Below are 15,946 nucleotides of genomic sequence, written 5' to 3' on the forward strand. Positions count from 1 at the left end.
TGCAGCGGCGGCGCCTCCGCAAAGGTTTAATCTCCGACGTAATCGTGATGCGAGAAGCCCACCATTCTCAGGCGGTTTCACGGCAATAGGACTCGCGATTGAGGGTTTCGATTTGGGGAGTTTTTGTTGTGTTATTTGGTTTTTGTAAATTGGAATATATGATTTTCGTTTCAAAATTGATTTGGAGAATTCTTGGTTCTTCTCTGTTTTGCGAGTGGTTAGGGATTCTATTCTTCCCTACAGGTCTGGGTTTTGGGTTTTGGGTTTTGCAAAGTGGGGGATGAGAGTTTGAGAATGTTAGGATTTCTGAACTTGGAATGGGGGTTCTTCTTTGTTGGGGATGAGGGTTCTTCCCTGTTTTTTTGTTTTGGGTTATTTGATTCGCGATAATGGGTTTCGTGGTGGTTGTTGTTGGATGCACGAGTGGCGCCAATGAAAGTGCTGGTAGGTGGCCATGGGTGGTGTTTTTGGGTGGTTGCTGAATGGAGAAGATGATGGAGGTGCGAAGATGGTGATGACGTGTCAAGGGTGATGTGTCATTTATTGCACAGCTGGATAGTGCGCCGTTAACTATTTAAAAGTCGTATGCAAAAAGGACTAAATTGAACATAAATTACATCCTTTAGAACAATATTAAACAGAAAAAAAAATTAGCACCATTTCATTAAGGCTTTATTTTTTTATGTGTGCAACAGCTAGACTCTTCAGTGGAAAAAAAAAATTAACGTAGTTTCTACGAAATTCTAAAAAAGGGATGAGGATGAAGACAAATCCTTTGTAAATTAATAGTTGAGTTATATCTGAAAATCTGGTGGTACAACTAGTAGTCTCCTTCTCCACTGTTACAGTTAATGTGTTCAGTCTGAAATGATCAAACAAATAAGGACTAGGCAAAATCTGGGATAGCAAATGGACTCACTGCCCAAACACATTTACAAGGTTACTTGTGATTTATGACAAATTCTAGATTTAGAGGTAGGAAAAATAATATTTTTTCTGCATCATTACTGAATATTGCATTCTGCCTGTATGTTAATTATGATCTAATCTGTATGCGTTATAATCATTTGCTTTTTCTGAGTCATATATTTTTTAGCTTTTACAACATTAATTATGGAAATTGTTTGCGACCTAAGCACCTAACAGACATTATAATTATGAAAATTGCTTGCGACGTACGTACCTAACAGGGACTGTAACTCTGACTGAGAATGCGAAATTTTGTCATGTTTCTTCTTTTTAGAAACTGTTTCATATAAGATATCATTCTCGTTCTCTCAATTGTAGACTGTTGAATGAAATTTGGTAGAAATCTTAAGAAAATAATGTTGAGACAAGGCATTTGCTACAAAACCAGGAACTTTTGAAAAACCAAGAACTTGGTAATGAAGGCGTGCAAAGAGGTTAAGTTTCTTGGAAAAGTTCCATTTTATCATTTGATTTGCATTATCATTAGTATTAACTTTGTGCCTTGACAAAAGCAAGGCCAGCAGGTAACCTAAGTGAGAAATCAGGTTCGATTGTTACATGAATAAAATTCTAGCCCAAACTAGATCCAAAAGTTGCTTTGTTACTATTATTTATATGAAATAACACTTTACAGCCATCTTCTTCCCTCAATGCCCTTGAGAAAATATCATATTCATCTGTTTATAAGTTCTTATTTTAACGCTTCGTTCCTCGTGTTCGAGTAGGTGTGGTTTATGGTACTCTGAACTATGAACAAAGCAATTTTAGTATCTAATGGATCAAATCGTGCCATCTTGCTTATTAGCGAAGTAGCTAATTCGTATACATGTGTAAGAATTGTAGACATATGTTTTTACCTCTGGAATAAGGTTACAGGACGGGACAAAAGTACGTGCGTATACGTTCTAAATCCCATCATTTTTTTTTTCTTGATTTTGCAAAATATCTTTAAGCTGAAATGTTAGAGATGCTATTGTAGGTTGGTCTTGGATAGAAAGTAAAGAAATTTGTATATGTTGACATCCCTGGCAACTAGAGTTGGAGAAACGTTAAATTTTGAAAAAGCAAAACGACAAATTTACAAATTTAGCACACACCAATCACATTCGAACAACATACTGAAAATAAAAAGGAAAATGGAGTGCAACAAAAATACTAGGAAAATGTTATTTACAACACGCATATGTCCAGTAGGCGATTCAGGCGACTGTTTACACAACAATTCTACGTAACACTGTTGGCTTCATCTTCATTGGTAGTAGCAGTGGGGTATATAAATATGCATGTATGCGTTCAGATAAAAAGGAGCTTAATATTTACAATAGATAGAAAAGCAACCCATGCCAGAGAAGGCTTTATCAAATCAGCAGCAATGGGATTGACGGAGCGAAACACAAGCATGCACCCGTACTGGCTCACGAACAACCCTAAACAGAGCATCAGGCTGAGCCGTGTGGCCCCAGCAGCAAACACAAGGGGATCCCAGAGCACCGCGAAAAGGATTTGAGTGAAGTAAAACAACAGAGCCATGCGGTTTCGGTGGAAACCTCCTTCTGCCCAGACCATCCAGGCGGCCATACCCATCAACAAGCTTATGGCGGGGCAGGTGAAGTGCACGGCCCAGGAGGGTGGGAACCAGAAGGGTCTTCTGGTTGAGAGAGAATCATCAGCGGTGATGGAGGAGCCTATGCATGCTGATAAGACGGTGAGCAAGAACGGTAGGGTAACAGCTATGGCGAGTGACTTTAGGCCGCGTTTGGCCATCATCTTTCGTTTCTGGCGTTTGTCTCCGATCATCCCGTTGTCGTTGGCGGCGGTGTCTGGATGCGGTGTGAGTCGATGTTTGAGGTCATTGGAAGCCATGGAAGAAGAGTGAGGAAGAAAGGAAGAGAACAGAGGGTTGGTGTTCGTGAAACTTTCTCGGTGCGTGATAGTTTTTAAGGAAAGGACATGGATTGTGTGGTGGAGTGACACGTGGATAGATGTGATGGAGTGGATGCAGATGTTCGGGCGCGTGTGCATGAGAGAGAAAATGTGTGGATCTCTATGCATATGTGGAAGCACTCCCAAACTACACGTGCCCATCTCAGAAAAGAACTGACTTGAGAAGCAGCTTCTATTTTACACGTGTTCATCTCAATTGATTTTGCCGACATACATAACAAACATAATTTTTCACCAAATCTAAGCAGCTCACTGCCACCTCATCGTAATTTAATGACAGAATAGCCTGTATTAACTTCTGTGCAATGCGATATCTACGCATGTGTTTTTTATTTGATATGTATTTTTTATGAAGTTGTCATGAAAACAATTCAAATTTTCAAAATTTGGGTTACGTAATATAATTTGATTAGTTTTCAACGATGATATGCATTTTTTAAGAATTTTTATGTCAGGGATTAAATTTTTTATGAATAACATATTATTAATTAAAAAAGTAAAGAGAAATTTGTGGACTTGACTTTTTGTTTGGGACTTTTTGTTACACTTTACAGTTGTGTTCGTTTGTGAAGAATATACTGTTCAGCATGATTTGTGAGATGGATTGGGAAGCAAAGTCATGTTCGTTTGCAAAGATTTGAAAGAAGGGAAAAGCACGGGATATATCACTTTTTGAATCATCACAGATGTGCAAGGATTTATGGTGATTTATGAGTAATTTAAATGTTTATTCTCCTTCCATTTGATAATGGAGTAATTCAGTATGAGTAATCAAATTTTAAACCCACATCTTGTATTCGGACAGCACATATTCAAATCCAGACTAGTGTATTCAAATTTTGTAGCATTATTTAAATAATAATAATAATAATAATAATATTAATAATGATAATAATAATAATAATAATAATTATAATTATTATTATTATTTCAATTTACTAAATTAATATTTTTTTACATTTTAATAATGAATTTTAATTTTTTTCTTCTTATAAACATTTTTACAATTAAATATAACATTAACAAATAACATTTTATATTACTTTAATAATTAGGAGTATTTTGGTAATATTTTATATTACTTTAATAACTAGGGATATTTTGGTAATCTTTAATTTCTATCAATTAAACTAATTTTTTAAATCTCTCACATCAATCAAATCCTACACTAATTCTCACAAACTTTACTTCCAAATCCACTCTCAATTATCCACAAATTCACTCAAAAAAACAACAAAAAAATTACCCTCAAATCCATTCAAATCATCTCCTCCAAATCACTACAAAAGAACAAAGCCTACATTTTTTTCCTACATCCCAATTTTTTTCCCTATGAGCATTTATCAAAGGAAAGCAATTTGTTGTTGGATATATATTGAAACAATGTTATTTAGTTCGATGTTCTCTTTATTCGAGGAAGCTATCATTCCGTGTTCTTCTTATATTTTTAAGAAATAAATTTCAACAAATATTAAAAACAAAATATCAAATAATTAAACTTTTAAAAAATAAAAAAATTATAACACATTAAATAACTAAACTTAAAAAAAAATAGAACACAACAAATAACTAAAATTATAAAAATTAATAACAAAAACTCAACACATCAAATTAAAAAAAAAAAAACTCAACAGGATTTCCAAGAAATCCAATGCTTACTAAATCTGTTTGTTTGTCGGATTTTAGTGACAATTTATATAATCTAAATTTCGAAATTAGGTATATGAACGAATAATGATAAATAATTGCCAAATCTGTCTGATTTTCATCGAAAAACTTGAAAAATAATAGTGTAAATGAAGAAGAACAGTAAATACATATCTTTTTATTTAAAAGAATGAACGAAGACGAAATCTGAAGACAAAATTTGTTGAAGAAGAAGACCATTAAAAGAAAAAAAAAGAAGACTGAAAAAGAAAAAGTCCTTAAAGAGTGTCTCATGAAAATGACTTGGAGTTGGAGTGCTGGGAGAAGTAAATATAATAGCGGCAACAATAAACAAGACTGCTTACCTAATTAATTTAATAATTTATATATATGATATTTAGGTTTATAATGGACATCAGAGTTAAATGTCGGGTTGCAGGAAGAGAAAATGTGGGGTGCAAGAAGAAGGCCTTTTTGTTCTTTTAGGAGTTGAAATCTGGTGAGCCCATGAGACGAAGCCCAGAAATAAAAATTAGAGAAAGAGAAAGTGAGGGCGTTGATCGTGGAAGAATAATAAAACGGAGATGGGTGGCAGAAGGTTGAAAAACAGAGAAACCATGGGCGTTGAATCGGTGGCGCCGTCGCCACCACCTCCGAGATCGGAAGGAAAAACCGCTTTGCTCCAAAACCCCAAGATACCCTTCTCACTGGCTCTTCTCTTCGCTGACGCCCTCCTCGTCACACTCATAATCGCGTTTGTACCTTGTAAGTTTCAGTTTCCACACCCTCCCCTTCAAAAGTTCAATTCATCGCAATTGATATACGACGGCGTTTTATGCTTTCAGATACGAAGATAGATTGGGACGCTTACATGTCACAGGTTAGCGGATTTCTCGAAGGGGAGAGAGACTTCCGCAACCTCAAAGGCGACACTGGTCCTCTCGTCTACCCTGCTGGCTTTCTCTACATTTACTCTGCATTTCAGTATCTTACCCAAGGACAAGTTTACCCTGCTCAGGTCACGCATTCAAATTCTTCTATTTCTCATTCTACTTAATTTTCAATAAACCAAGTAATTCATCATGTCTTTCTCTTTTCTCGTTGCAGATTCTGTTTGGTGTATTGTACATCATTAACTTAGCAATCGTTCTCGCCATCTATGTCAAAACTGATGTGGTAAGGATACAAATTTTCTCTGACTAATTGCTGATATCCATTCTCACTGCTTTTGTAAACTCAATTTTCTATCAGGTTCCTTGGTGGGCCCTTTGCTTGCTTTCTCTATCCAAGAGAGTTCATTCCATCTTCGTGCTTCGTCTGTTTAATGACTGTGTGGCCATGACACTTCTTCATGCTGCATTACTCTTACTTGTGCACCGAAGGTGGAATCTTGGGTTGATTGTGTTTAGGTAAATGCTCTCATGCTATAGTTACGTTTTTTGTTGTTGTAAGGATAAAATGTTTACGGAGCTTCTGGCAATTATCTGTTAGTGGAGCTGTTTCTGTAAAGATGAACGTGCTTCTTTATGCTCCACCTTTACTGGTCCTCATGCTGAAGGTACGTATATACGTGCAATATTTATAGTCAGGGTATGTTGACATCTTTTTCTTTGTCTACTTACATCGTAATGCTCATGTATCCCGCTTTCTTCACGCACATGCAGGCTATGGATTTCAGTGGCGTGTTATTGGCATTAGCTTGGGCAGCAGCTGTTCAGGTCCCTTGCATTTCATTTTCCTTTGTATATTTATAATTTGTAAGACAATAATTGCACGCCTTGTTATTTATAGAATGCATAAATTGGGTGTCTGATGGTTGGCTATTTTTTGTTTTAAAATAATCTTTCCGTATTAGCAGGTGAGTTTCTCTCGGGCCTCAAGCTTGTTTGATTCTCTAGAGTGTGCAATGTCCAATTTTGGTAAGGCCAGTTAACTCTAGTATGGTTAACTTCTGCCGTAGATATTACTGGGGCTTCCTTTCCTGGTTTCATATCCAGTTGCGTACATATCGAGCGCCTTCAATCTTGGTCGTGTCTTCATCCATTTCTGGTACCTATTTTTTAAGTGTGCCCTTTATGTTTGCTTGATATGATAACCATGATTCCGAAAACAAATTTAGCTTTTAGTATAATCTGAAACCCTTTTTTCCTGTGGTCAAAGCGATGATGTGTGGTAGACAGGCAATATTGCAGATAATAGTATCTAAAGTTTTATTTTCTGCAACGATCATCTGACACATTCTGGCACTAAGGAACATAAACTAATAAGCTGCTGAAGATACGGTATCTTATATTGGGGGTGATTAGATACGCTGCTTACGTTTTTCAGGTTGAACTTGTGACTAGTGCCTAAAATATAATTCGTAAGACATGCCTATGTCTATAACTTTGATATATTCATGTGATAATGCCTGCATTCATCCATCTCCTCATTTATATATTATTGTTCTTTATTTGTAAAGCGATTCACACAAAAAGAAAATGTAAACGTTATACTAAAGCTTTCCTTAATGTTTTGACCTAAGTGAAAAATCTGCTTCTATGTGAGCAACACACTATACTCCCTTGTGAAAGCCTGGTTGGAAGCTAATTTAGCATCGTACTTGTTAAGAAGTGGACTTTAAGCCTAACTCAATTCCACCAAACCGGTTTGAAGGTGAGGTATATACCCACTTATATATTCTAAATTGGCTTTATCTCTAATCGATATGGAACTTCCAACACCTCCCTCACCAACACCCCCCTCACGTCGAGATATATACATCTCGAGCATGAGAACAACAAATATCGCTAGATAGGCTCGAACCTGGCTCTGATATCATGTTAAGAAGTGGACTTTAAGTCTAACTCAAGCCTATAAAACCGGCTTGTAAAGTGAGGTGTGCACCCATTTATATATTCTAAATTGGTCTTATCTCTAGTCGATGTGAGACTTTCAACGGTACGAAAAATAGAATTTTTCAGATCTGGGTTTTGGTCAGTAAGGAGTTTTAATTCCGGCTAATGGTATTACATGTACCATTTAACTTAACTGGGACACCACCTATTTCATTTCAATTTAAAGCTCAAAGGGGGTCGGAGTAGTATACTGAAGTTGATGTATTCAGTTTATAGTATCTTTAATTTTGAGAAACTGTATTTTACCCTTTCTTATGTGGTCTCAGTTAGATGTTTCCTGATGTATTATTTCAATTTATGTTATCAGGTCTGTTAACTTCAAATTCATCCCTGAGCCAGTATTTGTGTCCAAGGGATTTGCGGTCTTTTTGTTGGCTGCTCACCTCATATTACTTGCTTCATTTGCGCATTATAGTTGGTGCAAGTATGTATAAAGGTTTATTTTTCTTTTAATTTTTTCAATACAGAAAATGCTAGGAACCCCCTTCAACTATAGGTTAATTGCTGAAAAGCCCTCCTTGGTTTAAAACTCAGTAAGACTTCTTGAACTTCAAACTTACAGATGCTTTATGCACATACGTGAGGGGTTCAGTTCATTCTAGCTGCACAATCTTTTAAATTCAGGGAGGTGAGTTTTGAAGGTTTTTTGCTATTAACCTATATAGTAGGGGGTTGTATTTGTAATTTGGAAAAGAAAACTTAATATATCTTGTCAAGTCATAGATTTAATAAGTTCTTTTTCTTCTGTTTGACCAATAAATAATGAGAACCGGCAATCCTTTTTATTTTGTGGTACCAAATGTTGGACAGTGACGTGTCAACAAAATCATAAATAGATGTCATAGTCTTGCAGAGATGAGAATGCTGTGTTGATGAGTATACTTACGACTAGAATAGATAAGACGATGCATGAATGAATTAGAGAGAAAGTAGGAGTAACTGTTATTCAGGGGAAAATGGTAGGAATGTATCTAAGATGGTTTGGCCATGTTGGGAGATGATAGACTCGAATGAATAGAGTTGATTAGATAGAGGATAGCTTAAGATTGACTTGGATCTAAAACAATGACCTGGTATTTGACATTACACAATAGCATTGTCTGATTATGAAGTGAGTCTCATCTAGGGGGAAATGACTTGTATTGTTATTGTTGTCATTAGTGGTGGTGGTGGTGTGAACAGTGTATATTATTGTCTATACTGTGGACATCATAATTGGGATACATAAGAACTGTGATGTATACTTGGATTGAAATATTGATGCAGCTGGATTACATGTTGACTTATTTAGTTTTACAGACATGAAGGGGGACTTTGCAACTTTCTGCATTCCAGATATGTCTTTATGAGAATGAGGTTTGCGGTTTTCTTCTCTTCCTCTTTTTCTAAGAAGGTTGGCAAGAGCGGTTCATCATCCCTCCAGATCCTTAATAAAGAACGTTAGTCATCAGTCTCTTGTAGGATTTAAGAACATTTCTTCCCCTTTTTGTGATAAGTGATGCTAACTTTTTACTTTTACTCAGATATTGTGACAACTATGTTTGTTGGGAACTTCATTGGCATTGTATGTGCTCGGTCATTGCATTATCAGTTCTATTCTTGGTAAGTCTGCTGGGTTTCTGTTAATTATACAACCACTACCTCTCTGCTTAATTTATTCTTACTCATCAAGATAGTTTAAAGAAAGGAAAGCGAAAAACCCACCTGCATAATTTATTAAGATGATAGAAGATGCATCCATGACCTCTGAGCTCCGTGTTCCTATTGTAGTGAGGACATTCTCATTTAGAAATACTTTTTCACTCATCTTCATCTGGTAGATGATTGTGTTATGTTTTGTTATTTTCTTTTGGTGAATAGACATTAGCTTTCGATTTAAATTTATTGGCCAGGTTTTCCTAATTTCCATCTGTGCGGATATTTCATTTAGTATTGTCCTTGTAGATATGTCATGGGTAAAATCCTCTTATTTACAAATGAACATATCTCTCTCTGAAATTATTTACCTTCTTTGTGTTCAATCATCTCTAACAAATTTTGGTAGACAGGTATTAATGTAAACCACAAAACAGTTGTTCATGTTTGTGGTTTTGCATTCTAAAATAACCCCTGGTGGTAATTCTCGCTATTTGTTATGGTACAGGTACTTCTATAGTTTACCTTACTTGTTGTGGAGAACGCATTACCCAACGTTGTTGCGGTAGGTTTGACCCACTTCCCATGGTTTTATATTGTATTGAATTAATAAATAATCTATTTCTGTACTTGGCATCCACAAGCAGTTTGATTTTGTTCGTGGGAGTGGAGCTGTGCTGGAATATCTATCCTTCGAATAGTCTTTCTTCAGCATTACTTCTGTGTCTTCACTTAATTATTCTCTGGAGTTTGTGGTCTGCTCCACCTGAGTACCCTTATGAACAGTATAAGCCATCCTCTGGGAAAAACAAATAGAAGTTCAAAGGTTCCTCTCCGTCTATTTTTGTGGTGGATAAAGGATGAATTGGACAAAATGATTCTCCCTTATCACTGCTTCCCCTTTGATGTAGATGTTTGTGATGATGTATCTTGGAGCAGCCCAAGGACTACTAACTTGAGGATGTAAAACAGAGTATAGGAGCCAGAATTCCCTATTAGATATGCCCATGTTTTTATGAATTTTATTTGTCCAATTCCTTTGCTCACTACCGAACCAAAGTTTTGTACTTGCAAGTGATAGTGTATCTAAAATGGAATTATTGTCCTTTAATAGCTTAAACGAATCAGTATCAAGGAAATCTTTATATATATATATATATATATATATAGGGGTTTGCTAACGCGCGTACGCCTGTTTTTCAGTTGGTACGTTTTAGCAATGTGTACCGGGTTTTAGTAGACAAAAATATCTTTATATATCATGGATTCTAAGTTTAAAGGTTAAGGGTATTTTAAAAATTTTCATTCTCAAAACTAAAAAAAAAAAAAAAAGAAACCCCCAAACCCTTACTCACCTCTCTCATTCCTCTCAACCCTTTCTCTTTCATCTTTTTCACTCCAATCTTTTCTCTGTCATCCCTACTGTAGCCCCAATTGAAAAAATCAAAAATTTCTCTCAACCTTTTCTCTTTCATCTTTTTCACTCCAACCTTTTCTCTATCATCGCTACTGTAGTTCCAATTGAAAAAATAAAAAACATTTGCCTTTAAACAATTTGCCTTTGTAAAGAGTTGAGTCATTGACATATTCACCTTCAGGCAAAGGTTCATTCAAGATCTCTTCAATTTCACCATCTTCACTAACCTCTCTAATTTCATCATATGCAGAATCATCATCTCTAAAAAACTCCTCCAGGCCAATTACCAATTCTTTTGGATGTCATTATGCTTCTGAAAATTAGATAAAATTATATACGACAAAAATTATAAAATGAAAACTCATTATAAAGTCATTTTTTGTAAGAAATTGTTTAACAATGAGTGTTTCTGATTTTTTTCAAGGCCAATTACCAATTCCTTTGATGTCATTATGCTTGTGAAAATTAGATAAAATTAGATAAGACAAAAATCATAAAATAAAAACTCATTATAAAATCATTTTTTGTAAGAAATTGTTTAACAACGAGTATTTCTGATTTTTTCCAGGTCAATTTCCAATTCTTTTATGCTTGTGAAAATTGGATAAAATCAGATAAGACAAAAATTATAAGATGAAAACTCATTATAAAATAATTTTTTGTAAGATGGTTTAACGGCAAGTGTTTTTGATTTTTGATTTTTTCAATTGGGGCCACAGTAGGGATGACAGAAAAAAGATTGGAGTGAGAAAGATGAAAGAGAAAAGGTTGAGAGAAATTTTTGATTTTTTCAATTAAGGCTACAGTAGGGATGACAGAGAAAAGATTGGAGTGAAAAAGATGAAAAAGAAAGGGTTGAGAGGAATGAGAGAGGTGAGTAAGAGTTTGGGGGTTTATTTTTTTTTTTTTTTTAATTTTGAGAATGAAAATTATTAAAATACCCTTAACCTTAAAACTTAGAATCCATGATATATAAGGATATTTTTGTCCACTAAAACCCGGTATATATATATATATATTTGATAACTTGAATTAAGAAATGAATAATTTCCAGTGTTCGGTTGAGAACATTCTTCATCTTTGGTAGTTACATATCTATACTTTTTTATTTTTTAATTTAACAACTGTCTTTTTTAGTGTACATGTTTTATCCATTGCATCTTTATACTCATTAACCAATTTTTTTTCTGTAATCTATAACAATTAATAATAACAATTAATAATAATAATATCAATTAGATATTGTAACCGAGTTTTTCTTCTACGGTCTTTTACCAGTCTATTCTTTGTATTTTTCTAAATTTATTAACAAACTTTTTAGTTTTGATTATCTAATAAAAGTTGAAAGTGTTTAATTTATAATTAAAATTATTATATTTTAATTGAAATTTATATTTTCTAATTACTTTTTATATACATATGTTATTGTAATTTTACTTTTTATTTTAATGAAATCCCACAAGTCTTTCTATTACATAATTATAACATAAAACTAATAAAATATTTGTTTATAAGTACTTGTTATTGTTACAAGCTTTTATAATTTTAATATAAATTTTAGTAACATTTTTACTTAATTTTATTATAATATTTATAATAATTATTATGTATTCATATACTTATTTTTATCATCTAGAAAAGCTGGACATATTACACGTTTCTATTAGTAATAGTAATAAACATTAATAAATATAAATTTTAAAGATTTTGTTGTTATATTAATAAAAGGAATTTGTTAAGTGGGGGGTATACTTTGAAAAACAATGTTAAGAATATATTTTTCCTTTAGCTTTTCTTCTTAAGATGACCAAATGGCCCATTGAAATGTTATTTTAAAGGTAAAGTATTGTAAATAAGCATATTTGTTTATCAGTGAATGAATTCAAATAAAACAAAGGCAGACTCTTTAGGAAAGGAGAAATTAGAAAGAGGATAATATACAAAAAAAAAATCTAAGTAGAAATGATTTCAAATATAAATTTTGAAATAAGTGTTATAAAGGTGAAGAGAAAGGGAGTGATTGCACTGTTTAGTGTGTAGTTAAGTAATGAAGAATTGGAGCAGAGTGTAGCTCTGGACTTATTTTTTTGAAAGCAGTTGAAGGAGTTGGAAGTGTAATTTTAATCATAGCATGGTTAGGCTCTCCCTTCCTAATTTCCCTCTGTTATCATTACATTAGTAGCTTGGTTTCTCATACAGGAGTATCAATTTTAATATTTAAGAAACTAGGGTTTTCAATTTCAATAACCGATTCAGTTTGTATGGCTCAATTAGGGATTTTTTTTTTTGTGGTGGTACTGGATGTATTGCAGTCCATTGCATTGCATTTCAATTTTATTTCATTTTGTTATTTTAGGATCTTTTTTTATCAGTACTTCCCTTTTCATGACAGGACGGACATGATTCTGAAGACCCAAAGCAAAGCACTGCTGATATGACAGCTTTTGTAAGTTGTTAAGCGTCTTCAAGAGTTAATCGTTGTGTTTTATGTTTCATTTATGTGTTTATGTGAATGCCAATAGTGCTAGTAACTGGTCGTTGCTTATAACATTTGAGAAAACGATTTTAGATTACTAGTTTAATGTTTATAACCATTTCATTCTGCATATTGGGTCTGGACCAAAGTCCACGATGAGAGTGGGAATATGAATTGCTGCTATTGACTGTTAAATTTTGACCTTTATTTCTCCTTTTTCTCTCTTTAGGTGCAAAATCTTCTTCAACAGATGGTGAGTTGTGTACTCTAGGCTCGTTGACCTGCAATGCTGATTTTCAGTATATATTTCACTGCTCCTAACAAGAATTTTGTTTCCAGCAAATAAGGTTCCAGACAATGTCTGACTCCATAATTACAAAGAATATCCTTTTTATTCTTATGATAATATTGAATGGTAAGGTTTAAAGAAATCAATTTCAGAAAATGTAATTCATAATAGTGGTTTTTCCCAAGAAATAAGATGATTCAAAGTAGACAAATGACAATTGATCTTAGGTGGTGTCGGGGTGCTAACTTACATTCTCTATAGACAAGCTTGCAAGGAATGCTTTCTGAACTGTTTGTGTTTTGAATTAGTCTTTATAATTCATAGACAACCCTGTTATATTATAAAATGCTAATCAAATTCAAACTCATAACATACATCATGGTGGTAAATTGTTTCTTCTCACAGCTGCATAATCCTTTTCTTTATGAACTCAAGAATGTGTACAATTTGCGATGTGACTTAAGCAACTTATGTACATTTGTGATTGAGTGGTGTCATATATATGCTGGCTAAGTCAGAATGGACAATGATGCCAATTGTATCACCTTACATAATTATAATTTATAATTATTGCCGACTTGCCCGTTATAAAAATTGCTTAAGTAATGTTTTTCTTAACGTCAAGCACTTGATGAGATGGGAAACCGTATAAATGAGTTGGAAGAAAGCATCAATGATCTAAGAGCAGAGATGGGAGTGGAGAGCACTCCATCACCTGTGGCCCCTGTTGCCCGTGCTAAGCCAAAGGAAGAAGAGTCGAACAAAGAAGAAGGTTCTGCTTGAGTTACATTTGTGTTCGACTGCATTGTTTTATTTTGTATCTTGTCATAGTTCAGGATTCTGTGACACTGTATCTAGCGAACTTTCTCTTTGGTAGCTAAAATTTATGTTCAAACTAGTAAAAAGCAAAGCCCCGTCGTTGATTTCTTGTGTCTTTCTAATTGGAATGTGCTAGATAGGGTGCCATGTGTTTGTGGAGGATATTTCCTATACTTTAAATTGCTTGATTACTTTATGTTCCTCCTGAGTCCTGCCCCCATTCTATTTTTGCTGTAATAGTGCTGAGAACTTTTACTCAAATCTAGTCTCATGAAGCATGTTCCAACACTAGCCTAAAGCTTACCATTGTTGATTTCAGATCAAAGTAAAGTAGATATATTTAAGAATTTAAGTGTCATTTATACTTTCATTGTGCATAATAAATTGTTGAATTTTGAAATAGATTGTTTAAAAGGTTACGTGATTTTTAATCAGCTGATAATGTAACTGCACAAAGATTAAATTAGTTTAATCTTAACTATTTCTGGATTCTTGAAAGAAGAGTTGATCTAGCAGATGTATGGTATCAAAACTCTATTCGCACAAGGTTCAGTTAGTGCGCATTAAAGCAAGTAGAGTCCCAGCTAATTGGAGTAATGCTGAAAATTCTTATTGATTGGCAAAGTTGACACAGGCAAATTTATTTGCTCTGACTACTGTTTACTTACAGTTCCCGATAGTTACCTAGCTGTTTATGTTCATTTGAAATAAAAATAAAGATTTTGAGATCTGCAAATCTGTATTTAAAACGCACCACCGTCTGAATAGGCGACTTTTTTATTGCTTAAAAACCTCATAGCTTATGTTTAACTATGAATGCAAACATTGTATATAATAAACATGTTTCTAGCACCCTTTGCACCTTCTCCGGTGGAAACTCATGTTTGAGGTGGAGTAAGCAATAAAAAAAACACAAATATATTAACAGTAGCCACACCAGTGAAGATTAATTTACATAAAATTACAGAAATAGAGACTAAAACAGCTTTCAAAGTAAAACATAACAAGCCAGGTGATCATAACTAGAAGGCAGAGGAGTAAGAAAATGAAAATAAGTGCATGTTTGAGTTGCTGTTCATTCAAATTGTTGTGACAGTTATTCCAATACACTTCCAACCCTTTTGCAAACATAGTTGAGTCTGAAGAACATTAACTCAAACATGCAGAAAGTTGTAATTTTTCTAAGAATTACGGCAGCGGGTGATGGAGGGGCAGCCACGGGTGTATGGATTAGCCTCTGCACCTGGCTTGCAGTTGTAGTAGGAAGCACCCCTTCTTGAGCATGGCACAGTGTTACGTTGCAGCGCCTTGTAGCTTATATACTGTGAGGTCGCTAGAATGCGCCGGTGGGACTCTGAGTCCATTCCAAACTCACCCTCTTCCATGCACTCTTCTATGGAGCCTTGGCATGGTGCTGTTGTCTTAGGCACCCACCTTACACGCTGCTCAACTATTGCCCCTACTATGGAGGGAACGATGAACATAGCCACCAAGAACATGGCCAAGAGAAAAGAAGCACTTGACATTGTTTTGAAGTGAAGAGATGGTGTTCTTATTCTTCTCTAGAGTTCTAAGTCTTCCATTCATTCTATTCCATCCTTTTATAGAAGCTTTACTAGGAGAGTAGGAGCGGGTAAACTTGTATCAGAAGGATTTCAGTTTTATAACAAAGAACTGTTAAATGTCACTTTTTCTTTTTATGACATTAAAAATAATTTAATGTTAGAATATAATGTAACAATGAGTTAAATATGTTTAGCAATAAATTTTAATGAAAAATTAGAATTTTGTCTATCTCAAAAACTTTAATATATTTTGATTTTCAAACTTTTAAAATAAAAAAGTATATTTAA

General features: G+C 34.3%; 4 protein-coding genes across 5 annotated transcripts; 2 read left to right on the forward strand and 2 right to left on the reverse strand.

Annotated features, from left to right (window-relative positions):
- Window positions 1–2,111: 2,111 nt before the first annotated feature.
- Window positions 2,112–2,897, reverse strand: LOC108328491 (translocator protein homolog). Its single transcript, XM_017562365.2, has one exon. The coding sequence runs from the start codon at window positions 2,830–2,832 to the stop codon at window positions 2,263–2,265; it is 570 nt and encodes a 189-aa protein (XP_017417854.1). The 5' UTR covers window positions 2,833–2,897; the 3' UTR covers window positions 2,112–2,262.
- Window positions 2,898–5,085: 2,188 nt separating this feature from the next.
- Window positions 5,086–10,212, forward strand: LOC108329708 (dol-P-Man:Man(5)GlcNAc(2)-PP-Dol alpha-1,3-mannosyltransferase). Its single transcript, XM_017564053.2, has 12 exons — window positions 5,086–5,325; window positions 5,406–5,578; window positions 5,668–5,736; window positions 5,812–5,969; window positions 6,052–6,118; window positions 6,225–6,278; window positions 6,521–6,609; window positions 7,765–7,881; window positions 8,757–8,896; window positions 8,981–9,059; window positions 9,601–9,657; window positions 9,740–10,212. Exons 1-12 carry the CDS (start codon window positions 5,145–5,147, stop codon window positions 9,906–9,908), a joined length of 1,353 nt encoding a protein of 450 aa, XP_017419542.1. The 5' UTR covers window positions 5,086–5,144; the 3' UTR covers window positions 9,909–10,212.
- A 2,235-nt stretch (window positions 10,213–12,447) lies between these two features.
- On the forward strand, window positions 12,448–14,301 carry LOC108327086 (heat shock factor-binding protein). Of its 2 annotated transcripts, none has more exons than XM_017560798.2 (5): window positions 12,448–12,643; window positions 12,902–12,955; window positions 13,215–13,238; window positions 13,325–13,400; window positions 13,900–14,301. In XM_017560798.2, the coding sequence occupies exons 1-5, from the start codon at window positions 12,641–12,643 to the stop codon at window positions 14,055–14,057; spliced, it is 315 nt and encodes a 104-aa protein (XP_017416287.1). In that variant the 5' UTR covers window positions 12,448–12,640; the 3' UTR covers window positions 14,058–14,301. The 2 variants fall into 2 exon arrangements, with proteins under 2 accessions (XP_017416287.1, XP_017416288.1); XM_017560799.2 differs by having other exon boundaries at window positions 12,487–12,643; window positions 13,325–13,367; window positions 13,903–14,301.
- Window positions 14,302–14,995: 694 nt separating this feature from the next.
- Window positions 14,996–15,619, reverse strand: LOC108327085 (rapid alkalinization factor). The gene has a single exon (XM_017560797.2). It carries the CDS (start codon window positions 15,617–15,619, stop codon window positions 15,275–15,277), a length of 345 nt encoding a protein of 114 aa, XP_017416286.1. The 3' UTR covers window positions 14,996–15,274.
- Between the last annotated feature and the right edge of the window lie 327 nt (window positions 15,620–15,946).

Source organism: Vigna angularis, chromosome 2 (genome assembly GCF_016808095.1).
Source record: "Vigna angularis cultivar LongXiaoDou No.4 chromosome 2, ASM1680809v1, whole genome shotgun sequence".
Lineage (NCBI taxonomy): Eukaryota > Viridiplantae > Streptophyta > Magnoliopsida > Fabales > Fabaceae > Vigna > Vigna angularis.

Excerpts from the sequence above, each read along its gene's own strand:
- LOC108328491 (XM_017562365.2), bottom strand. The coding sequence starts at position 2,832 with ATGGCTTCCAATGACCTCAAACATCGACTCACACCGCATCCAGACACC.
- LOC108329708 (XM_017564053.2), top strand. The coding sequence starts at position 5,145 with ATGGGTGGCAGAAGGTTGAAAAACAGAGAAACCATGGGCGTTGAATCG. Across the intron at positions 5,737-5,811 it reads TCTATGTCAAAACTGATGTG|GTTCCTTGGTGGGCCCTTTG; the intron begins GTAAGGATACAA and ends ATTTTCTATCAG. Across the intron at positions 6,279-6,520 it reads CTTGGGCAGCAGCTGTTCAG|ATATTACTGGGGCTTCCTTT; the intron begins GTCCCTTGCATT and ends CTTCTGCCGTAG.
- LOC108327086 (XM_017560798.2), top strand. Across the intron at positions 12,956-13,214 it reads CTGCTGATATGACAGCTTTT|GTGCAAAATCTTCTTCAACA; the intron begins GTAAGTTGTTAA and ends TTCTCTCTTTAG. Across the intron at positions 13,401-13,899 it reads TCTTATGATAATATTGAATG|CACTTGATGAGATGGGAAAC; the intron begins GTAAGGTTTAAA and ends CTTAACGTCAAG.
- LOC108327085 (XM_017560797.2), bottom strand. The coding sequence starts at position 15,619 with ATGTCAAGTGCTTCTTTTCTCTTGGCCATGTTCTTGGTGGCTATGTTC.